The 25,567-nt window shown below is 45.8% G+C and overlaps 1 protein-coding gene across 2 annotated transcripts; it reads left to right on the top strand.

Moving 5' to 3' along the window:
* Positions 1 to 7,289: 7,289 nt before the first annotated feature.
* Positions 7,290 to 25,229, top strand: olfm1b (olfactomedin 1b; the record flags this gene model as incomplete). Of its 2 annotated transcripts, none has more annotated exons than XM_079235346.1 (6): positions 7,290 to 7,356; positions 13,372 to 13,521; positions 14,181 to 14,336; positions 16,263 to 16,482; positions 21,027 to 21,133; positions 23,681 to 25,229. In XM_079235346.1, the coding sequence occupies 6 exons, from the start codon at positions 7,291 to 7,293 to the stop codon at positions 24,353 to 24,355; spliced, it is 1,374 nt and encodes a 457-aa protein (XP_079091472.1). In that variant the 3' UTR covers positions 24,356 to 25,229. The 2 variants fall into 2 exon arrangements, with proteins under 2 accessions (XP_079091472.1, XP_079091471.1); XM_079235345.1 differs by lacking the exon at positions 7,290 to 7,356 and adding an exon at positions 11,977 to 12,126.
* Between the last annotated feature and the right edge of the window lie 338 nt (positions 25,230 to 25,567).

The raw sequence follows: 25,567 nt of genomic DNA, 5'->3' as shown, positions 1-25,567 counted from the left end.
GCCTCCTGAGGTGACTGTCACGCTCCAGCTCTTCATCGTTCCTCTTCATACCTCCTGGTGCTGGCGTCCAATGGCTTTGGTTGCCAAAAGGTACATGTAGTTTTACATGTTTAGTTTTTAAATATTTAAAATTAAACAAGAACAAATATTTAAAAAACAAATACACATTAATTATCTTCACAAATGCTTCAGGTTTGAAAGAGAATTCTGTTTCGCGCGGGCATAGCAAGAGAAAGTCATACAATAATTATTATTTACATATATCCATATTAATATGGCTTCAATAGGCCGTGAGCAAAGGCTGAGAGTGCATGTGATGGACGGGAGAATGGATGCAATGTGGCCCTTTGAACACCATGTGATGTTCAAGTTTAAGACTTAATGCACTATTAAAGCATAGAATGACCTTTAATTGGGAGGCACGGCCAGAACGGAGCAAAGACGTAATAAAAAGAATCTTGAGTCAGACTTTAATATTCCTCAAAGTTCAAACTTGCAAATTAAACAACACAATTATGAATAAAGTTATTTAAAGGTTGCATACGGCTTAATATTACTCCTGCTACTCACTGCACACATGTTTTATAGTGAGCATTGTGTGTAATCGACCAGCAGAGGATAACAATGGGCTCTTCAGGGAAAATTAGAGGTTTAATTGAGTATTTATATTCAATAAAACTGTATGTTTATACTCCTGTGTGTTCTTCTGAGAGACAGATCTGATTATTTAGCTGCTCCACTGTGTTCACAGGCTGGTTTTCTGCCGTTTGCTGCAAAAGATATACACAAAGAGTTGAGTCCCAGCATGAGAATCAATACAGTAATGTTTATAGCTCATTTTAAAACCCTAACAATGAGGTAAAATATGCTGAAATAGAGCACGTTAACTTAGACATATTGATTGCAGCCATGTTAATCACCACATAGTGACATGTACAGCGACGGCAGAGTACCGTGAAACCTCAATGGCGTTGAAAGCCGTGCTCTACACAGCGACAGCAACACGCATTGGAGCGAGCGTTCATCTGCACGGCGTTGACCTTCAAGGCCAACAACAGCGATGTTTGAGGACACGCAGGAGCTGAGGCGTCGCTGCGAGCTTCTGCGGCGCAAAGAAAGACATTCAAGGATGTGGAAGCCCGGCGGGGTGAGAAGCTCATCGCTGAGACGCTTAGCGACTGATCTGGCAACTGGCGGCGGCGTCCTATAATTATCTCTGACGTGAACACAGTAATCAAACAAAGGACGGTGCCGTACGACGGAGATACTAACGACCCGGGCTCCTCCTCCCGTCTCCCGTCCAGCGGTCCGTCTCCCCCAGACTTCGACGATGTGTTTCTTTCTGTTTTTCTGCTCATCCATGATGGCCTCCAGTCCGTCCAGCCTCTCCCCGCCTCCCTCTTGTCGGTCCACGTCCCTCCCTGCATGTCCGCAGCATCGTTCCGGCGTGACCTACATAACCCCTGCTCATCAATTTTGTATATAGCTGATGCATTATGATGCAGGGATATCTACGGCAGAGGGGTCCCTCCAGGGGCTGTGAGCAGCGGCATGTCACTAAAACACACACACACTCACTCACACACACTCACACAGACGAGCATAAATCAGAGCCGTGGCAGTCGTTCGCTGACACGAGCCCCCGAGCAACAGCACTGCAGTCTATTCAGGGGGCAGAAACAGGGAGAGAGGGAGAGCGCACGGTCTGAGAATATCTGGGCGCAGAACAACGGGCCTCGCGAATAAAGAAATAAATGGAACGGATAATTAAGAGACGAAGGGAGGAACACACAAACCGTAGTTTTAATAGAGGGTTAAAGCAGCCAGATGGACACAGTGGGATCACAAAGAGACTTTGAATCGTCTGTGAATACGTGTGCCAGGCTGAATAAAAGAGCATCTACACAGCAACTGTGTCCGGGTCGGTTTGGACTGGGTGTTGTTTTCTGAGGTGTGCGCGTGACGTGCATAGCATCAGTCGATCGAGGGGTTTTGTGCTGTTGTTGTAAACGTCTGTATTAGTCAAATCACAGCGCTTTAGTCGGTGAATCAAAGGCAGGGCCCGGGGGCCGGCCCGCAGGCTTCTGCTGGAGTCGCCTGTGTTTACCGGAGCAAACTGTGTGAACGCGGCGCTCTCGTATACCCGCCTGCCTGGAAACCTGCAGCGTGCACAGGGGGATTCAGGGGCAGAACTGGACTTCCTACATGGCTCCTGTTTCCTGTTGGTGCATGCAGTGGAGACAGATATATTGGTGGAAGAATTACCACCAGAATATTAAAGCAATAGTTCACACAGAACAGAAGCATGCAAAATATGTTTAAAATCCCGGCATGAACCCCCATTTGGAGCCTCCTCTGTGTGCAGGTGATGCACCAAATGAAGCGTGAAGTGCAAGGCAACCCGACACAATAGCTCTGCAATGGAATTCATGCATATTTTTCAGTTTGTACACACACTGTCTGAAGAGTAGTAGTTGTACTTTGTGTAGAACATTATATTGACAGGTGAACCTCATATTCTGCTCCTGTATGTAAATGGCTTTGCCAAACATTGCCACACCAGCTTCAGCATCGTCTTCCCTCGAGGGCACCGATGCTTTGTGCTTTGTTTGCTACGGATGTTTTTACACATTCATACTTGCTTACCGTAAACGTCGGGTTACAAGCCGCTCCTACGGACGGTCAGTGTCCCCGCTGTAGCAAGCTAGGAGCAGCGCTAGCTAGTGCTGCTGCTAGCTAGTGCTGCTGCTAGCTAGCGCTGCTGCTACCCCCTCTGCCCAAGTCGGGTGTCGAGCCTGGTCCCGCTACCTTCGGTGGTTTTCAGGGAGCTAGCGGAAGTTAGCAGAGAGCTAGCGGAAGTTAGCGGGCAAGTAACAGAGCGCTAGCAGGAGCCCCAGCTGGCTACAGCGGGGAGCTAACAGGGACACTGACCAAAGGTACTAGCGGCTCGTAACCCGACTTGTACGGTACTACAGACAAACTGACACTTCCGCTGTTGTACTTTTGGTTTGTACCGGCTGTAAAAACCCACCACGGTCTAAACTCTTTGAATAAAAAGCTCTCGTGCCTCATGTGGGGGAAATCCGTTGATCTGCCATTACTAGTTACGGTTGCTGAGCCGTGATTGGATGATCTCCGCTCAGCAAAGTGTCAATTGCAGAAATGTCAGCGCTCTGTCCGCGGCGTTCAGCGAGATATTAGTCCGTCCTTAAAGAAGGAGAGCCGCCAATTCCGTGATGGACGAGGTCAGGCCACGGACGTTAGACGCTAATGACCTAATTCATCTCTGTGATTCCGAACTTCCCATAAAAGCTTTAATGATTTTTGGATGCGGTGATCGGAGGGGCCGTTATAATGTGTTTGACTTCATCCCGACGTCGCCCTGGAATGGTTCTTGGATGGCTCCCGCAGTGTGTCTGGTGACATTACCGTCTGCCTCCCCGTGAGCACCTGCTGCTGCAAACACGGCCTAATACCCCTCAGCTGGTATACAATCACGGAGAGCAATCAACTGAACTAATGCTTCACGCTAGATGGCTGCCTGTATCGCTCCAGACCCAAAACCATGTTTAACATCTGGCGCTTGACAGCCAGCGTAACAGTCAAAGGGGCTGCGCCTTTTGGGGGGGATTTCACACAGATCTGCCCGGATGTAGATAAATGAGAGAAGAACGATTCATTCCACCACTTTTTCAATTGCAGGCATCCAGAATGTGCACTCTTTTGTGCCAGGACATTTCTCTTTGTCTGACGGGCATCTCCAGTTTCTGAAAGGCAGCCGTGCCATGAATGCCATGTACATGAATCTCAATAAGTGCAGAGGCGTTGGTTCTATTCAAGTGATAATTGTTCCTTCTCTCCCCAATCTGACTAACACCACTACTTGTCATTTGTCAAAATAGATGTTTTCATCCTCGCTCAGCCTCTTTCACTCATTTCCTCATCTCCTTCGTCCTCGTCCTCCTCTCCAACAACACTCGGGCATTTTGATCCTCCCAAGGTCTGAAGGCTGAACGCCCATAGAGTGGGTATCCAATGCATTTACACTTGAGAGCAACACACTGTGAAGCGCATAATATTAAGCGCAGAACAGATCAAGGTCCTGGACCCATGCAGACCAGGGCTGCAGCTCACTGGATGAAAGGAGCTGCAACAGACGAGTGGAACGTATCTTTGATAGCCATCTTTAGCATCAACCCTGCAGAGAGCAGAGGGAGAGGGTGATGAAAGGGGGAAGTAATGGCAGCGTGCCCGAGAGGAAAGACACACAATCTATTGGGACCTAAATTTAAACTCTTTCACACACACACACACACACACACACACACACACACACACACACACACACACACACACACACTGCACACTCGCGAAAAACGGGGAGAAGAAAACAACTCAATTTGCGAAAAAACTGTGCCTCTCTCAAACGAAAAGCAAATTTTGGGGAGGTTTAATCAATTTTTCTGTGAAACTCGGAAAAAATATGTGCCGAATTTCATCTGTTTAGTTCATTCTTCAAGCAGAAAGAGAAGCAAAGTGAGTGAGAGGAAGCGTAAAGGCCTGTGTGTGTCTGTGTGTTTATTAGTGTGTGTGAATGGGAGTGTACAGTCTCAGGCGCCACACAAATTCAATTCAACTCCACAGAGCGTTAATGCGGCGCGTGCATTTCACTCCCATGCACCTGCGATGAAGACAATTTAAATACATCTGCATGCAAACAAGACAAACCAAGCAATTTGCATTTTGAGCTCAACGGGTAGGAAACACATCTCGAGGAGGAATATCCATACATTAAATCAACTTCCCCGCTCGGCCGTGCTTTTTCACCGACTTCTTCCACATAGCGGCGCTCCTTTTCCCCCAGAATCCCGACGTTGATCACCTGTTCTCCACAATCCTCTGTCTGCGTCAGCGTCAGTCCATTAGGAAGCCATTAGACACGTTATTGTGTCCTCCACTCACACTGATTAGCAAGCACATCAACCAAACCTGTCATCTTAATTGGATTTTTGTTTGTTTTTTGTGTGCAAAAGCTGTAATGTAAAAAAGATCTGCGGTGTATTAATTAATCTAACGGTAGCAGTGTGTCTTCTCTCCAATCAATACACATCCACAAGGCAAACAAAGCCACACGATGCCGCTTCCTGCTCTTCTTTGCAGCTCTTAATAATAAACAGAACGACTCATCGGTCGTGATGGAAGGCCTTGCCATGCTGTACCCACAATGCAACAGAGACTAGCTGTATGGGCCAAAGAGCCGGCGAGCGGCGTCTCCTGCTGTCCGGTGTGTGGGCCGTGTGCCGGCCACGCAGAGGAGGACACACAAGCCTTCCTCTTCCATTCCTCTCCGAGCCCGTTCCCTCGCCGCCAGAATCAGATCCTCGTTGTGAGCGAGATGATTTCCACGCAGCGCACGCCGGGTGGAAAGCATCACGGGAGTTGCAAACACAATAAGACGGCATATACACGGGAAGCAACGGATCATTCCTGGAGTTTGACCTTCCTTTGCTCCGTTCAGATGTCCAGACTTGCAGCCAAAAAAAGCTGCTAGCAGACAAATGGGAGTCCACATTAAGGGATGCAGATCTATGAACACGCCCCGGTTCCATTACTGAGGTGATTTATGCATCTCGGTGCCACCAGAAGGGAATTCATTCCAGCTGAGAGTCTATCTCCAGGCCACTGAGCTATTAGCGCGTAATGAGGATCAGACGGCCGGCCTCAGACCCACGTGACGCCCAATTAAGAGCCTATCGTTGACATCCAGTCCGTCCCGCCCTCACAGAGTGGTTGCTATCAGAGTCTTCTACGCGAGGCTCACAGCGCACTGATAACGGGAGGAATGTGTATTGAGTTATTAATACAGGATACATTTACACATGCTATTTGTCCCGCCCTCACAGGAGCAACAAGGTCAGGGAGATGTCAATCAAACTCTGCACTCGCCCACACAGTCCGGAAGAGGTCGAAATCCTGCAGAAATAATACAGAGTAATCATTGTAATGACGCTAAACATTAGAGCTGATTCTTTATATTCAGGTGGAGAGCAACACTGTACATTTTGAGTTTTCTATATCTACATTTCAGGAATACTTTTTACAACATCAAATTCAATTGGCAGTATACTTTAGAGTTTACGACTATATACCGCTGAGGAAACATACAAATGCCAACATAGTGATGCATTAGTATAATAATCAAATGCTATAATATTATAGGTATTATATCCAATGAAACATGTCGATCAAGACTTTTTGCTGCGAATATTTGTACTGTTATGAATGCATGACTTTGGCCTGTATTGTACTGTGTTTTATTTATTGTTTTATACTTTTACTTTAGAAGATCTCATCTCCAAGCCCCCAAAACAACAACGTTGGGTCGAGGAAAAAAAAAATAGTTTTCAGGGTTTTAAATTTACTGACCATGTGAATTTTAATTTTTTATTATTTCTAGATGCATGTTTTTTTATATTTGATTTTCAAGAAGATGAAAGTGCTCCAGAAAATACAACTTTTGTTCTTCTCCTTACATATGCATGAGCCATAAGATACAGTTCATTGATGCTTCATGTGATGTATTTAAATGAAGAATGCCATTTTTTTAATTTAAATAATCCTGTTGACTCTGCAATATATTCATCTATTTTATATATTTTGCATGAAAGGCCAGTTCACAGCAAAGCGTCCTCCTCCTGCTCTCCTGCCAGTTTAAATCTCCCTCTCTCTTGATGCTACTTCCGTTTTCAGCTCCATCCACAGCGCCGTCACTCTCATTTTTTTTTCTCCCTTCCATCGAGAGCTTCCACGGCAGGCTCGAGGCGGGGAGCTAAACTTTTGGCAATACCAGAGCGCAGGTTGTGATCGCGGTGTGCGTGCCTGCGTGCGTGCGTGCGTCCGGCAGTGTGTGTGTGCGCGCGTCTCCATCCCGGTGCTCATCACCCACCTCGGTCCGCCGCAGCGAGGCTCACCGCGCGGCCACGAAGGAACCCGAACGGGGAGGAGAGGAGCGCCGAAGATACAGAGACACCGAGACACCGAGACTCAGCCTCCCGTTATGACATGAATATGCACAGAGACGACTGCGTGAAACCGAGCCGCCGCTACCTGCCACTGGGCTGCTGAGGGAGCAAATATTCATCATCATAATAATAGTAATAAAGACACAGAGAAAGAGAGAGACAGAGAGAGAATCCAGCGACTCGCGACGCAAAGAGAGCCGGGAGGAGCGCACCGCTGTGGGACTGGATCTGCATGTGAGACCGCTGGTCCACTCACCGGAGGCAAGAGATGCAGCCCGCGAGCAAGCTCCTGAGTCTGGTGCTCCTCATCTTCATGGGCACAGAACTCACCCAAGTAGGTTTTTGATTTTTGACCCTCTTTTTTTTTTTGTAATACAAAAAGCAAGCGGGTTAATTGGCTTCATATCCACGGGAGAGAGAGATTACCCGCTTATACCTCGCATCATTTAAAAAAAACAACCAGGGTCCCCGTGAATTAGCTGCTTAACCAGATTACCGGGCGGGATTACATGATGTGCTTGCCGGGCGCGGACAGATCCAGAGCCCGGCACCGTGTCCCCTCCACGGGGAGGAGAGAGCGGGGTTACATGCATGAGCTGTGAGAATAACCCATGCAGGGCTTTCTGCTCGGATACAATACGTTGCCTGTAGCCTTTTTATTTATTTAAACATTTGAAAAAAGGAGCTCCATGACCACAGTGTGACTTACTGTCTGCTGAGAGAGGGAGGGGAGGAATAAAAAGAACATTTAGTCCAACAATGTGAAGCCACCAAGCTCAGCAGTAGTAAACAAATATAGCAGTCAATTAAATGCATCTCTGTGATGCTTTACTGGAGCTGGTAATGACTTCCTGCTATCGGAGAGGCCATTTGCAGCAGTGCATATAATAGTTAGTGTAGCATGAAGCTGTTGCCTTTATAAATCCTCACAGACAGCATTATGTGTGTGTGTGTGTGTGTGTGTGTGTGTGTGTGTGTGTGTGTGTGTGTGTGTGTGTGTGTGTGTGTGTGTGTGTGGAGGGTTTGTTTAGGCCCTGTCACCACCGGATTGAAGAATGTGACGATGTAATTGCCCATGCCTGAACAGAGAGTCACATTTCATTTTTTTTGCTTCTCTCTTGTGTGAATCCAATTGTGTTTGGTAATTGGAGACCGGAAAAGAAAAACAACAAAAAAAAAAAACAACAAATCTGCCACAGAGGTATATCAATAAATTATCCTCTGCTCCCAGAGTGTCTGTAATACATCTCCAAGTGACACACTCAATAAAACGTGTTGGAGGTATGGCTGCTGGCCCTGGTAACTGATGTGTTGGAAGGAATATTGATGTAACACAAATATACCGGCGATATTGATTCCAGCATGAGGAGTGTCTGTGTGCTGTGAGCAGAAACATTTCATATCAGAGCAAACGGCATTCATGTGGAATTACACACGGTTATTGCTGGTGCCATTTTACCTCCCCTCCCTGCAGACTGAAGCATCCCATAATGTGCACGCCTGTAATCTGACCTGGACATGAGTTGTGCAGCCGAGGGAGAGTGCACGCACAAAAAATGCTGACGCGGTGGAACAATGGGGCTATATATGCACTGATTGATGGAAGCCATCGGCCGGGAGGAGGGAGAGGAAGCGAGAGCGTGTTTCACTGTGGTTTTGGTGACAGTCGGGTGTCGGGTCAAGGGGAGGTGCGTTACGGTGACAGCGTTCCTCTGGTGGCCCGAGAGCTTGTGTCATCTGTTTGAAGGTAAGTCGATGTAACTCCAGAGACACTGACAGGCTCTATTTATACTGTAGGAGCCCACGGTGTGCTTCACAGTGGGAAGGCCTCTCCACAGCTCCTCTCTGTTTGAAGACAGATATATATATAAAGTGAGAGGTGTATCCAGAGACAGAAACACAGAGATTGCCGGATTACTCACGAGCGCGGCCTCGACCTTTGCCCTCTGAACGGTGACGCTCACGAGCGAAACCTTCAAAAAAAAGTCTCGCGCGGTTTCCGACAGCTTGCGGTTCTTTTTCTCAGCATCTGGCCGAGGGAGCAGGAGAGGCGTCTGATTAGTAGCTGCGCTCTCCTCTTTAATTCCGCCCGCGTTGTTCCCCACCTCCGTCCCCGCCGCCGAAGGGTTTGACTCGGCGGCTCGGCGTTCCCACAGAGGAGGACGGCGAGCGAACCTTCCATCTGCTCCTCAGCTCCTGCTCCTTCAGGGCCTCCACATCCTGCAGCATCGCACCGACACCTGACGGCACAGATGGCACCCACATACCAGCACACACACACACACACACACATGCACACACACACGCCGTGCAAAGGTTAACACCTGCACATGCCGGGGGTTTAGATGCACGATTAAGAATGCATTCGTTTGTTTATTAAAAAAAAAGAAAACTGCTTTTAATGTATGAAACCAGAGGAATCAATCTGTTTTTGTTTTTTTTTTAAATGTGAGAAACTGAGATGGAGTTGAGCTGAATTGCAATACGCGTGGCAGCTGGGGTTGAAGCTATTTATTATTCAGTATGGTTGGTGAAGCAAGTGGAGAGGGAGAGGGAGAGAAAGAGAGAGAGAGAGAGGAGTAGGTAGAGATTCGGTGCTTTTTGTGGTTCACTTGCAGGCTGGAAATGTGATTTATTTTAGTGTTTAATCAAATGTTGCATTGGGTTGCAGTGTGACACTGTGGTTATCCTACTGAATATAAATATATATATATATATATATATATATATATATATATATATATATATATATATATATATATATATATATATATATATATATATATATATATATATATACATACGTATGTATATATATATATATATATATATATATGTATATATATATATATACATATATATATGTATATATATATATACATACATATATATATATATATATATATATATATATATATATATATATATATATATATATATATATATATATATATATATATACAGTCTAAACACCTGCACAACATCAGCCAGAAACACTATTATAATTTCATGTATTATTATTTGCATTATATTATAAAGATTGTTTCACTGACCTTACATCTCTATTTCCGAGCTGCGTAAAGAGAGCGGCACATCTCCAGCACACCACAGGTTCTCTTCAGTCACCGTATAATTCATCGACCCGTCTCTTACAACGTCTTATTGCTGTAAGGTGTTCATGTCAGACCTCATAGCCGGTCATTGAGTGTTGCTTTTATTATGTTTGCACATGTGAGATCTTTACAGATCAATCCTCCTGAGCAGTGGCTCCTCATGAGTGGCTTTAAAGGACACATCTCTCTCTAACTAGCCGGTGATTGATGGATTAATTGATTTCTTCCATTGATTTGGGGCGTCTATCCTCATTTGCTTTCACCGCCATTAAAGCAGAATTGGATCCGCACCTGTGAGGCTGAGAAGAAAAGTGCACTCTCTGGAAGATGAAGATGATTAGAGGCCGGCAGCGTATTAACAGGAGACTCTGCACAGCGGTGAGACGACCCCTGCCGAGGCTTCAAAGTAATCTGTGGAGCCATCACTACCGCGAGCTCTCACCTCAAAGGCCGTAAAGAAGTGGGAGAGACAAGAGAGGCCGGGGAGCGAGGGATGAGAGGAGGAGATGAGGCGGTGCAGAGAGATACTTTCTCTCCGTCTGTCTTTCAGTTTACCAGAAAACTGCATTATGGAGCCGACAGAAATAGCTGTGGACACAGAGCCACTGGTGCTATTCTGGGGGCCTCATGCATCATGCAGCATGCCGGGCCCTCGTCTGGAGCATTAGCCTCTGGCCCCCATGACAACCGGCTTATTAGTTATTTTTGAGAGATATTACTCTTCACACAATCAGCCCCTATGTGGCTGCACTCCCGTTCTGACTCCATGCATTCGGTGCATAAACGCACTGTAGAGTCATTAGAAAGTCTCTTTTCATTATAGATACGTTTTGCTTTCAACATATATGCACATAATTATTATTTTTTGCATATTTGTTGTTGCTTCCTTGCATTTTGCATTTCTGCAACGCCCCAAATCAGCGACAAGATGGCGCCAGAGTCACGCGAATGAGAAGAAAAGAAGAAAAAAAGAAAAGCTCTCCCTCAGTGTGAGCTCGAGGCATCCGGTTACCCGTCAATAATAACACGTAGCCCGGAGTCCTCACACCCCACTGTCGCCAAGATGCGACATTTTTGTTCCTGCACTCGTGACATGAGAGTGAGTGAGCTTCTCCTCAGTGATGGAGAGCATCCTCTCCTCTATGGAGGAGGAGGAAGACATGTCGCCATGAAGCAACCCCCCAGCAATCAGGGTCGGCCGACCTCAGCCGCACTGCTCATTGTCATTCCCTCCGGATGAGCCAATAAGGCGCAACCCCAGATATGACCACGAGGAGCGCAACCTGGCTGACATCACTGCGTCTGGCGATACGGATGGATCCGTAGTACCTCCTCCTCTCCTCCCCTCCTCCTCTCCTCCATCCGGGTAGCCGCCTCCGTGTGTGTAGTCGGTGGCACTTCATCACAGAGCGCACTGAGATAGTAACGGGGACCCGGAGAGGCGGCGGCAGAGCGCGGGACGACGCAGGCAGAGGAGCTATCATCATCATCATCATCACCCAGCAGAGGCTTTTCTTCTTCTTTATCTTCCACTGGAGCAACGCGTTGCAGTTTTTCTTTTCTTTTGGGTTTTTTGTTCTTTCCCCCCGTTCAGGTCGTCTCTCTCTCTCTCGCGTCCGACTCAGTGCTTCGTCGGAGATGTCCAAAAAGAGACCAGGCGCGCCGGAGTCCCGGGTGGTGGATCAGCAGCAAGCCGCTCCGGGGGCCATGACGCGCCTACCTCGCTTCTCACCGGAGGGGTCTTTAGAATGAAAACGGCTTTTTTTTTTTTAAATAAAAAAAAAAAATCATAAATAAAAAAGAAAGAGAGGAAATAAAAAGTCCCGAGCAGCCGCGCAAAGATGTCGGTTCCTTTGCTGAAGATCGGCGTCGTGCTCAGCACCATGGCGATGATCACCAACTGGATGTCGCAGACCCTCCCCTCTCTAGTGGGGCTCAACACCACCAAGCTCACGGCGGCGCAGGGAGGGTACCCGGACCGGAGCACGGGAGTAAGTGCGCAAGTTTGGCATCTGTCCTATGCGGCTGGTCGGGAGGGGGATGGAGGAGTGGGGGGTGTGGCATGCTTACATTGTAATTCAAACCCAGTGCCAGCCAGATGTGCGGAGCTCTGTCAACGTGACGCGCAGCTGGACGCAAAAGTGGGAAAAAAAAAAAAAAAAAAAGCGCCACTTGGAGAGGCATCATAGATGTTCTTGTCTGAGGAGAGTCCAGCTGCCCTGTTGGTGTGAGCACAGCCGGCACTAAGTGGAAAGTTATCGGTCGTCTCTTTCATTTCTCTCTGGTATTTATATGAAATGGTAGATCCACGGTAGAGTAATAGCTCATTGACATGAGACATTTCCAAGCAGTTTATTATTATTCCCCTGTCTGAAACAGCAGGCGGTCCTCGTTCATCCTTCCCTCCTCCAGCCTGTGTGAATGAGAGAGGCGTTCAAAGCCCCCGGTTCTGCTCCGGAGTCAAGATGAAGCGTCTCTTTGTTCCTCTGAGCCGGGTGATGATGCGAGCGCCCCGTCAAGTGGAGGTCTGCTGACATCTAGAACAACGCTGCTGAAGGCAAAGCAGTGAACTGATAGTCACTCAGCTATCCTGTGTGTGTTGTTTTGTGATCATGAGAAGATTCAAGCATTTATTGCATGACTTAGGCCTCCAGATGCACACTGGCATGTCCAGCTGCTTGATAGTGATGTTCTTTGGCTTGTCAGCAGAAAGAAAGCAGAGCGACTGAGCCGCTGTGGTTGCTCCTTTTTTGGGGGATTTAGTGAAGTCACTCTTTCTCTCTAATTGACTCAATCAGCAGATCTGTCCAATGGTTGTATTATTTATAAATCTTCACTCACTCAGTCTCATCTGATCAGCAGGTTTCTCTTTCTCTCTCGGGGAGAAAGAAAAGAGAAAACCTTCTCTCTGACGTAGACGTTGCGCTCCACGCGTTCACACACCGGCCCGCTGGAGAGATGGGCGTCGCTCCAGCTGGCGTGATTGGCTGCTCTCTCTCTTTGTGTGGCTTCACACTCTGTGATGCTGCAAAGCGGGTGGAGCCTGGCGGCTTGTGGTGTCCTGATGGTGATGAATGCAATGCGGCTCTATAGCGTCCCACAGGCACGGTGCCCTTAATGGGGGGAAGAAATAGCAGCAAAGTGACCTTTGTCGTTTTTATAGACAAGATGCAAAGGATGTGTTTCTGTGGTACCAACTGCCCTTCTCTTCTGTTTGTCCCCTCCTTTGTCCTCAGGTGTTGCCGGCGAACCCGGAGGAGTCGTGGCAGGTGTACAGTTCGGCCCAGGATAGCGAGGGGAGGTGTGTGTGCACTGTGGTCGCGCCCCAGCAGTCCATGTGTTCACGGGACGCCCGCACCAAACAACTGAGGCAGCTGCTGGAGAAGGTGAGCGCCGCTCGTAGCCATCAAAGTCGTACAATACCCAGAGTGCTCCTTTTAAACTAGTACATCACACACACACACACACACACACACACACACACACACACACACTGTGTGTGGTGTGCCCGTTGGACACGAGCAGGCATCGTGCTCTAATGAGCTCCCTGGAAACCTAACATGCGTCGTCATGGGAGGCAGAAACACGGCGTGAGTTTCTATTGTTGCACAGAGCCGGAGCAACACCTATAATGATGCAACGCAACCCAATGCACACAGACTGGTGGCGGTAAAAGGAACATTTAAGCTCATTTATGGAAAAAAAACAACCTTTTTTTATCCAAAAACATAGTCGATCCCCAGTTAATCTAGCGGATCCACATTAAATAATGCAGACATCAACAGCTATGTCGTGAATAAACAGAAGATGTGCCAAGTTTCTGGAGTTTTGGGGAAACCAAATGTCTTAACAGTATGCGTTCCACTCTTCCACCATGTGTTCGAGGCCCCTGACTAGTTGGCCTGATGTCAGAGTTTGTGCGTCACTGAGAGATAAAGCCAAAACAACATATTGACAGTCTGTTGCGTTTCCCCTGCATCTCATAAGTCAGAGAGTGACTTCATGACTTCATGACTCCAATGTGTCCCCTGTATGTCCACCACAGGTCCAGAACATGACCCAGTCCATCCAGGTCCTGGACCAGCGGACCCAGAGGGACCTGCAGTACGTGGAGAAGATGGAGGTCCAGCTACGCGGTCTGGAGACCAAGTTCAGGCAGGTGGAGGAGAACCACAAGCAGAACATTGCCAAGCAATACAAGGTACGGAGTCAGACCTGCAGCCATTGACCCAACACCCTTCTGTCATCCCTGCTCCGCCCATCACTCACCATCGTGTGTCTGTTCCAACAACCACCACACCACACACTAAGAGATCCATAATGCATGCATAGTCAAAGAGGTTTAATAATCGGAGATTCATGTCCTCCTTTCACTCCAAACTCACTTCATGAAACCAAGCGATGGAATATTAAATCAGCTGGTAATTAGGAGATAACGGTGAAATGTTGCACACAGGCCACCGTAGTTTCAGTTGGTAAGCGATCTGCAAACTCACTGCTAGACACTGTGATATCCTGCGCACCGGCCCTTTAAGGGCTGCGCACTGGCCCTTTAAGGGCTGTGCATACTGGCCCTTTAAGGGCTGGACTGTCCAGTCAAAGTAGAGTACGCACATTTTGAATATATATTTTGTAAACTAGTGCTGATATGCCTCGTGTTTGCTTCGTCTTTTCTTCATCCCGAAAGGACTGCGATTGACTTATCTTTTTCATTATCCATATGCTGATTATTGTGTGTGAGATATAGAAAAAATAACTGCCACAGCATCTTAAAGCCCAAGGTTAACATTAGCAAAGTACAAAAGCAGCACGTCTTCAACAACTAAGGAGCTGGAACGGAGGAATTTGGGCATTTATCGTTGGAAAAAATTTAACGATCGACCAATTTTCAAAAACAATTATCTTGCGATTGCGCAATCGACCGATCGTTTTCAGCTTTAACGAAAAGAAGTTCTCGAGTGCTGAACAAAAATAATAAGTACACAAGACGCATTCCAAGCCACGTATGAAGTCATTTAAAGTTTGCTTCATCGCGGGTCGATACGGTCACTCACACACATCAGTCCACCTGTATTCTCACCTGCACCAAAACATGTGTGTGTGTGTGTGGGTGTGTGTGTGATCCCCGCTGCATGCCAACCGCTCACCCCCCCGCCTCCACATTCAGTTCACGTGTGTAATTTCCCGTAACCTGTCTGAAGTGCATATCCTGTGCGTTTGCTTGTGTGTCTTGTCAGCGAGGTTAGAAAGCTGCAGCCCCTGTCAACAGTTTGTCATCTTCTTGCTTGCAGGGCTAACTTTAAGACATGTAAAGAGAGCCACAGGGAAGAAGAGGCAGGTCATTTCCAGATTCCCCTGAACTGGGCCACAGTACTGAGAGCATTTGGGCGTCAAACAGTTAATTTACCTTTAGCACCATTGAGACTAAGAAACCTCCCACTGATCTCTTCCTGCATGTTACTGCTGTCAACGTTTTCCATTTAAAAGCTTTCTTTTTCAAACGTAAATACATTTATTATTATTATTATTATTATTATTAATATTATTATTATTATTATCGATTGCTGTTATTCATTCTATTTTTCTTTTTGGCTTTTGTCTCTGCATATTTGGTTACTCAACAAATCTATACGTAACACTATAGACGTAAACAATTTCTTGTCACTTTGTTGTGTGTGACATGTAAAAGCATGTAACCCTTAATACGATGTTGCATTTTAAACGATGATGACCAATAAAGAGCTTTCCCAAATTGTTGTCGGTGTACCGAGGGCTTGCTTTTTAAACGGCCGGGACGGAGCACCTGCTCTGGAGCAAATTACCTGGGTTTGTTTGCTCAGACATGCACACGCACACACACACACACACACACACACACACACACACACACACACACACACACACACACACACACACACACACCTGCACAGATGAAACACAGCTGCTCACACACTCAACACACTGAACACACACACACACACACAGGGTCAGTGCAGAGGCAGGATAGAGGTAGATAGAGCAGTCAGGTTCAGACAGGTGTTTTTATTTCTCCTTCATTTCTTTCTTTTTTCTTTTTCTCCTTTTTGTCGCGCATGACACTCAAATGAGCTTATTCTAATCCTTTCAGGCCATAAAAGCGAAAATGGAGGAGCTTAGACCGTTGATACCAGTGTTGGAGGAGTACAAGGCCGATGCCAAATTGGTATTGCAGTTTAAGGAGGAGGTCCAGAATCTGACGTCAGTTCTAAACGAACTTCAGGAGGAGATGGGGGCCTATGACTACGAGGAGCTCCACAACAGAGTGTCAAATCTTGAGGAGAGGCTCCGAGCATGCATGCAAAAATTAGGTAGGCCCAGAAAGTTGTTGGCACACACTCTTTTGCTTCAAACATGTGCATGCACCAACACCCCACTGACATGTAGTATGTTGTGAGCGGCCAGACAGAGATCCTCATCACTCACACGATCCAGAACATCACAGGAACACGACGTGCGGCCGAAAAGCTGTCGCACCCGCATGCATGCTACACGCCACTCACGACACGATGGCCAGCCGCCCTTTGGGGTCGCATTGCATCCAGATCGCCCTCCGACAGGCTTCTGCTGTCGGTGCGCTCTGACATCGTCAAAGTAGAGCGACAGCGAGGTCCGTCAGAGGGCGACGCGTGCACTCGTAGAACTGGAGTTACATCCAGGTAACTTCTGCATCGTCTGTGTTTCTACAGCTATGGAGAACATATACATTCAAGTCATTCATTTATCCACAAAAAACAAACATATTCTGTGCTGCTTTTCTGTTTTCTGTTGTTGTATATATTATGATTATGAATATTTGGGCATTTTTTTGTCACTGTTTATCGAAGAAAACAAACGTACAGTGTTTATTTCATAGTTTGAGAACATTTTATTGAATAAGTCATTCATTGATGTGAGTCATTAATACTGTTTAGCTTTATTTGTTATTTATTTATTACTAACGCAAAGTGCATTATAATACACGACAATGGAATTTACCAACCTGCATGAATCTACAAAACTGAGAGAGATGGCGTGTTTAAACATGATTAGACATCTCACACACACACACACACACGTACACACACACACACACACACACACACGATTAGGAAGAGATCGGCCCACAGGAAGTTTCTCTCACCGTCGTATCTTTGGTTCTCGCCCCGTCTCCGTCTCTTCACACCTCTGTCACAGCCCACAGTGCTAATAGATGCACACCCACTCTGCAGTGACTCAGATACATTACAAGAGCAGAGACACTTACACGCAGCACATCACGGGTATATTGTGTTCCTGTTTCCAATTATTCACAGTGGAAGATGACAAAAAGGATAAAAAAAATGAATTTAAAAAAAGCTTTTGGTTTACAAACTGTTCATTTTGGACCGCTAGTCAAGACACAGAGACTTTTATGTAGAGTAAAAAAAAGCAGACACTTAATCTCAGCTCCATAGTTACCATTGAAGGCAATATTTCTCTTTATCTATGCACACACAGTTATAAAAAACAAATCTGGCCACATCTGCTGTCTCTAAGCGGACTGAAGCCGGAGTCTTGTCCGTGTTTTCGCTCTCAGTTCGATGCCCATGCCGCTGCTCACATCTGCGGTCGGGCTGCTAAAGATTGGAGAGCGGGGAACTGTGGAGTGAGTGTGTGAGTGTGTGTGTGTGTGTGTGTGTGTGTGTGTGTGAGAGTGTGTGTGAGATCAGACGAGATAAAGGCGAGGTCACCCAGCGAGGGACCGGCTCGGGCAGAACAGAGGGTGGCTCTTCCTTTCATCTTCACACTCAGCTCAGTGCACACAAATACACTCCGCTGCACTCTCGTTATTGAGATTAAACTTGCAAAAGGTCACTCGCACACATTTGCATCTGCAGATCAACAGGAGGGGTGGAGGGGAAAAAAAGAAAGTAAAGAAGGCAGGATACATTTGAGTATTGAATAATAGATGGAGTGACAGGAGGGATTGATAGGTGGTGAAGGAGAAAGAGCGATAAAGTGAAGGAGAGTAACTCGGGTCCCTGCAGAGCCGTCCTCCAAGCTGCTTTGTGCTGGAGAGACTAGCAGGCCGGCGGCTGCAGGGACACAAGGGCCATCGATCAAGGGGACACGGCAGCTTGCTGGGCGATAATCAAATAAATAAATCACCCGGTGCCGCGGCCCTGCGACGCCGAGGCTCCGAGAGCTCCAGGCAAATCCAGCCCCGTCACACGGAGAACACTGATGAATGGACCGGGGGAGTCAGAGCAGCACATGAAAGCCCTCTGATACACCTGCTTTAAAGACATTGTTCTCACGCGTCCTCTGCAGAGAATGCAAGTACACGGCATAGTGCATAGCCAGGTTCAGCCTCAGAAGCAACATTTCTCTCTTTGAAGACGACCTCAACGCGTCTCTTTCAGTTAGCTTCCCCTCCTCCTCGTTTGCATAATAGAGTGATTGGTTTATGTTTGCACAAAAAAGTCAAAGTCAGCTTTTATGTCAATTCTCTAAAAAAAAAACACATAATAGATTAAAAAGAGAACATTGAGATAACATATATCTGTGTTATTAGCATTATAGTATTATTGCAGCAGTCCACATATATTGTACATGACATCACTCCCCCTCCCCCGTCAAAGCACAGAGAAATGCAGAAATCTCTACCTAGAAAATATTGTTTTCATGAAGGAACAGGATGAAGGTTATGTTTCCAAAACTATTTGGAGGTAAAAAAAGAAGGGAAACGGTAGATTTAAACCATTTACAGATTGACTTTCTGGCTACATTTGACCTATCATACTTGCCGTAGTTGTGCAGACACACGTGATTACTACTGACTAGGGCTGCAAAGAATCAGTGGATTAAATCAATTATTCGATTGGCTAAAAAAATCCATTGGCTACTATTTTGATGATCAAATAATGTTTTTTGTAAAAGACAAATGTAAATGTTCTGGTGTTTCTTGATCACATATTAGAGAAAACTGATGAGACACTTTGACCCACGAAACGCTGAGATGATTAATCACGAACATAAACGGCAGAGTAAAGTAGTTTCATGGTCACAAACCTCTCGCCTCTCCACTCTTTGTCCTTTTTTTATGACAACTTTGTTGTGCCGTTCCCCAGATCTCATCAATCCTCGTTGTTATGACCGATAAAGAATTACTGCCCGAACTTGTCCTTGAAAAACAGGAATTTAGTGTCCATTCTATATCTAAATCCTCACATAAAGGCTGATGGTGTTTTTTGGAGATAATCAGCTCCGGTTCCCATCAGGTTTCCCATTGGCTCTGACCTCTGCTCCGGCCTGGGCAAATCCAGGCCAAAAGGGGATTAGACCCCGCGTGCATCTCCAGAATGTAGATCCATCAGCTGGGCCTGCAATGGTAGTGCCATCTAAAGATAGATGGCATGATTAGAGCAAAATAATTAAATAAATCAATGGCCAATGTACAACTGCGGCCTCTAATCCCACTGAGTGTTACGTAAGGGACTCAAACCCCCCACTGGGAACATAGTAGACGCTGCTCATGTGACCATGTGTTTGTGCCCCAGCGCCGCCGCTGAGGTGTGATGCCCTCGCACGCTCACAGCAACACATATGCTGCACATAAAGACACACACACACACACACTCGTTTTACACAGTTTGATGAGAGTGAGAGAGACTTCAAAGTAAAATGATGAAGAACAACAGAGAGGCTGTGACGAAAGAGGGATGATGAGCACAACAATAAGGAGGTAATGGGAGCGATGCTTCACAGCCGAGGATGCTAATGAAAACGCTAAAGTGAGCCGGCGCCCGTCACAGTGCCGCTCCTTAAATTACCACATCAGAGCGACTTATTATAGGGATGAAATTAAGACTTTAGTCTTGAAAAACCGCCCATGTCATGAGGAATGGATGCTCTGCGGCTCAGAACCCAGTGTTAGTTTTGTCAACTTCCCATTAACACCTTAATCAACACTAATTAACGCTTACTAGCAGCACACTGGAGCAGAACACAGCGGCGCTCCCTCTTCCTCTCACACAGAGGCTAAAACTGGCATTTGCATGTGTGAACCACGTAATGAGACACAAAGAGAAAAGCCTCCGAGCTGCATGGCGACTTCCTCAGTGTTGTAAAGTAAATGAAATCCCTCGTAATAGATTTTGAATTGGGTTTTTTAACCTTTTAAAAATCAATCCAGACTGAGCGATTGTTTTATAACACTGTAAATCATAGCTTGTTTCATGAAACAAAGCCCCAAACTGCTTTATTTGGATGCATTGAACACAATAAGTAATCTACAAATTAAATATATGGTTTGGTACATGAAAAAATTCAAATGTCACAGATGTGCCCCAATGCAAATGTTGGAGTCCTCGTCTGAATGTTCTCTGTTCTAAACCCTCTCTAACTTTGTTCTGCTTCACTTTATCAAAGTCAACCTTTGCAGAGAGAATGTTCACATATTGAGTTATGATTTGGGTTAGAGAATGTTCACATATTGAGTTATGATTTGGGTTAGAGAATGTTCACATATTGAGCTATGATCTGGGTTACAGTTGGACCTTACAGCTGCATCATTTCAAAGAAATAATCATCCTGAAAGTGATTTTTTTTATAGGTGGACCTGAAACCTTTTCATTTTTTTCTGTGTGTCATCTTCATTTACTCTTAACCAGTAACATATAGACTGATATTTACACATCTGAACTAAATCTCACATGTGTACCTTTTATTCTAACACCAGAATGATTAAAATAGCCCTAGTGGCTGCAGCGATACACCCTTTTTAGTTTGGGGATTACATTTTCCAGGAAAGGGCCTAAAAATAGGTGGGTTTTTAAATACCTGGCTGGGGGTGTGGCTCTGGATGTCCCTGTCTCACCTCTTTCCCTTGCAGCGTGTGGCAAGCTGACGGGCATCAGCGACCCCATCACCATCAAGACGTCCGGGTCCCGGTTCGGCTCCTGGATGACTGACCCGCTGGCACCGGAAGGAGACACTCGGGTAAGTACGGCTGCAGGCGGACGACAAGCAATCAAAGCAGTGTTGTAGAGCGGGAATTATTATAGTCCATCGACAGAAAGGTGATCTGTTCCACCTTCTCAAATGTAAATATCTCCATTATTGCCTCTGTCTTCTAACAGCATGAAGGTAAACTGGATATCATTGGGCTTTAAACAACACCATGTGAGTCAGCTTGGGACAATGTAAAGTAACCTGCAGGTTATTCTTTGATGATAATAGTGGTCACTATATTTGATATGCACAGATTGAGAGCATTAACACAAGCACTCTGGCTGTAAACATCAACAAGACCCTGGAGATCGGCATCTCAAATAGTGATGGATGCCGACTCTAAAGGAGAAGAGTTTTCCTTGATCGAGGGTGAAGCTCGACTCTCGCTGAGGGAAAACTGAGATAGCGGGTTGTGTTAATCGGTCACTGTCCTTTTATCAGGTGATCAAATGATTCCTATGGAAGCCCGTTTCCGCAAAAAAAATTATGTTTGACTTACAGCAGCGACTTACTATCTCATAATTATGACTTTTTATCTCATAATTTCGACTTTCTATCTCATAATTATGACTTTTATCTCATAATTTCGATTTCCTATCTCATAATTATGATGTTTATCTCATAATTTCGACTTTCTATCTCATAATTATGACTTTTTATCACATAATTTTGACTTTCTATCTCATAATTTCAACTTCCTATCTCATAATTTTGACTTTCTATCTCATAATTATGACTTTCTATCTCATAATTATGACTTTCTATCTCATAATTTCGACTTTCTATCTCATAATTATGACTTTCTATCTCATAATTTCGACTTTATTATCTCATAATTATGACATGGAAACGGGATTTCCCTCCGATTGTGGTTTCTGGGCTTTCAGCACTAAAGCACGATAAAAGGAAATGCCGGGGATCTATAGATTCCTATCAGGAAGCGGACAGGGACGGGCGGTCGCTCCAAAATAAAGAGAGTTTATTTATTTAACTTAGTGCACCGGCTTTATGAGAGCCATTAATAAGAGACAGACCTGCCTTTGCACATGGTAGGGAAGGGGATGAAACCAGCAGCACGCCGGTGCAGGAGCTGTCTAAACTCAGTTTTGCCTCCTGCAGGCTAATTTTCATGGCAACGCAGGCATTATTTTAAAAATATTCCAGCAGCTGAGGGGTGAAACCGACTGCTGACTGAGATTATATCAGCATACTGTAAGGGCAACTTTTTTGGGGGGGGGTTGTAGAAACTAATACATTTTGAACTGAACACATGAAAGATGTGCCGCGTTATCAAAGGGCGCAGAAAAAGAAGAAAGAAAAGGGGGAATGAACAGAATTGAGGGGAGCAGACGGTTCTGCGTCATTTCCTTTCATCTCTTTGTTTCCATACCTTTTCTCCGGGCTCCTCGGAGACCTGCTTCCCTGATATGGATCATTCTTCAAGTCAATCACAGCGGTGCACGGAAGCCGGTAGAGGAAGAGCTCCAGGTGTCTCAGTCCCTCTGAGACAGAGGAGGCGTTGGAGACGCTGGTTTCCGGAGTCAGAGGAAGCCGGGTGGAAGCAGCTGAGACGGGCCTTTTATCCGCAACGATGGGCATCGCCCCCGCGGGGCCCCGCTCGTGGATCTCGGCTCCGGTCGGCCCCCGGAGGACGTCTCCGCGCTGACTTAACTAATTTAGTAACCCTAACAACCCTGGATTGCACTCAAAGTACTACGGCTGCAACCGTAGAGACTGTAGGAATCTTCCAGTCGTGGGTAGATCACTGTTTGTAAAGTATTGACGTCGCTAGCTGCGAAACAGCAACGGGACTTTTTTCCATTTTTCCTTCCGTGTTTCGAGGTCCTGCGATCTCATTGGCCGCGTCAGATGACACGCGCTGACGGAGACGGTCATTTGAAGTACACGACGGTCATGGTGTGAGCAAGATTCAGGACTAAAATGCTAATTTTTCTATTTCTGAACCTGAAAAACAAGATTTTTGGACTGGAAAGGCTTGAAAAAATGTCGATTTTGGATGCTTTAGGTCTTAATCTTTCTAAAGAGGTGCAGCATGACTCTTGACTTTTGATCATATTTATGCAGAAAATAAATATTATTATTTTTTTATATATTTTTTAAAGGCAAGGAGTTGCTGATTCTTTAGAGATCAAGGACAATATGGGATGGTAGTCATATCAAGGTCATATGAGCTGTAGAGGGTAGCCCTTTAAGCCCTAACCCTAACCCTAATAACCCTAACCACTAATCCTATTTATTGTTTGAGTTGTGTTTAGAGGTTGTACGGGATTATATATTATTGTAGCCCTGATTTTTATGTTTAATTTGATACCTAACATGTTTGTTTTTTTTGGGGGGGAGGGATTTATACCATGATTTTTTCTTGATTTTCCTGATATAAAAGGGTCCCCCAATTGGGGGACGCTAGGGCTTAACAGGTTATTGGGATTATTATTTATGTGATAGATCCTGTTGGTTTTTTTCTGCTGTATTGGACTCTAATTCTTCTCCGTCCCTCTCCCGGTGCTGTTTCAGGTCTGGTACATGGACGGCTACCACAACAACCGCTTCGTGCGCGAGTACAAGTCGATGCAGGACTTCATGACGTCGGACAACTTCACGTCCCACCGGCTGCCCCACCCGTGGTCGGGGACGGGCCAGGTGGTCTACAACGGCTCCATCTACTTCAACAAGTTCCAGAGCCACGTCATCATCAAGTTCGACTTCCGCACCTCCTCCATCAGCAAGTCCCGGCAGCTGGACTACGCCGGCTTCAACAACGCGTACCACTACGCCTGGGGCGGCCACTCCGACATCGACCTGATGGTGGACGAGGGCGGCCTGTGGGCCGTCTACGCCACCAACCAGAACGCCGGCAACATCGTGCTCAGCAAGCTGAACCCCACCACCCTGCAGATCGTCAAGAGCTGGACCACCAACCACCCGAAGAGGAGCGCCGGCGAGTCGTTCATGATCTGCGGCACGCTCTACGTCACCAACGGGTACTCGGGAGGCACCAAGGTGTACTACGCCTACTCCACCAACTCCTCCACCTACGAGTACATCGACATCGCCTTCCAGAATAAGTACTCGCACATCTCCATGCTGGACTACAACCCGCGGGACCGCGCCCTCTACGCCTGGAACAACGGCCACCAGGTCCTCTACAACGTCACGCTGTTCCACGTCATCCGCTCTGAGGAACTGTAACCGCGGAGGATGGATTACGCGCCTGAATACATATTGTCTGTGTAGAGATCTCCATATTATACGAAAATATATCCAAGAAAGGAAAAGGACTACGAAGAGACCATTCAGTTCATAATATCAGATAACTTTTACTGAGCGACTGCATCAACACTGAATGCCACATGGATTGAATGTGCATATACACGACACTGAAAAAAAAAAATCTTAAAATTGAAGGGTTTCATTCCAAAATGTGATTTATTTGTTAGAGGAGAAAAAAAAAGAAGAAGCTTTATCAGTTAATATCAGAGTATCACAGATTGTTAATAAAATAGAACTGTTTTGTAAATAAAGGTCTTGCTATAACTTTCATAATTACCCATAGTAGACTTTATTTTAATAGCTGCCATCATTCTGTCAGAGGTATTTTATTTTGGAATGAAACTCTTCAATTGTTTTGCCGCATTGAACATGATTGTAAAAGTAGACTAATATATCAGATTAAAAAAAAGAATAAGAACAGACGCAAAAAACAAAAAAATAAAATCATCACGCCTTTTTTTAAATATATATATTATGGAATATCAACCTGCGCTCATTCCTGTGGCTGCGGTTCTTCTGCAGAAGTCCTCCCCGAGAAGCAGAACTTGTCTCTGGGTCGCCGGGGGTTCCTCACAGAACAAAGACTGCTGGTAATAAACTGCTGGACCCCCGGGGGTCCCGTGGACGGACGCAACATCGGGAGGTCATATTGTTTTTATCAAGAACAGTAGCAAATCAAAACGTCTGTAGAGAAACAGCAAACAACAATAACAACATCCACGAAAAAAAGAAAAAAGAGCTGAAGGCGCTGACTGTTGACAGCGCCGTCGTCTGAGATGATTTCCTGTGTTAGTGACTACGTGTGAACAAGGCTTTCTTTGCATGAGTGTTTTCTATCACTCCGGTCTGCTCTTCTGAATGTCTTTTGCTGTGTGATACTATAAAAAAAAAGAGGAGGGCGGGAGGCGGGGGACAAGGTAGAATACTTTTGAGGATTTGCAAAGATATTTCCTTTTGTTTTCTCCTCCGCTTCTTTCTATTCAGTTCTTGTTTTGTTTATTCTCCTCTTTTCTTTCTTTCGCAATCATTTTCACTTTTCAAATGTTCTCGTGTATCACCGTAACTGCTTCGCCGCCGGTTCTGTGTTTTGTTTTATTTGGACTGCGTGGGATGAATCTATCTATCTATCTA

Source organism: Taurulus bubalis, assembly GCF_910589615.1.
Source record: "Taurulus bubalis genome assembly, chromosome: 19".
In the NCBI taxonomy this organism is placed as follows: domain Eukaryota; kingdom Metazoa; phylum Chordata; class Actinopteri; order Perciformes; family Cottidae; genus Taurulus; species Taurulus bubalis.
Note: the sequence above shows the minus strand (reverse complement) of the source record. Positions and strands in the feature narration are given on the sequence as shown.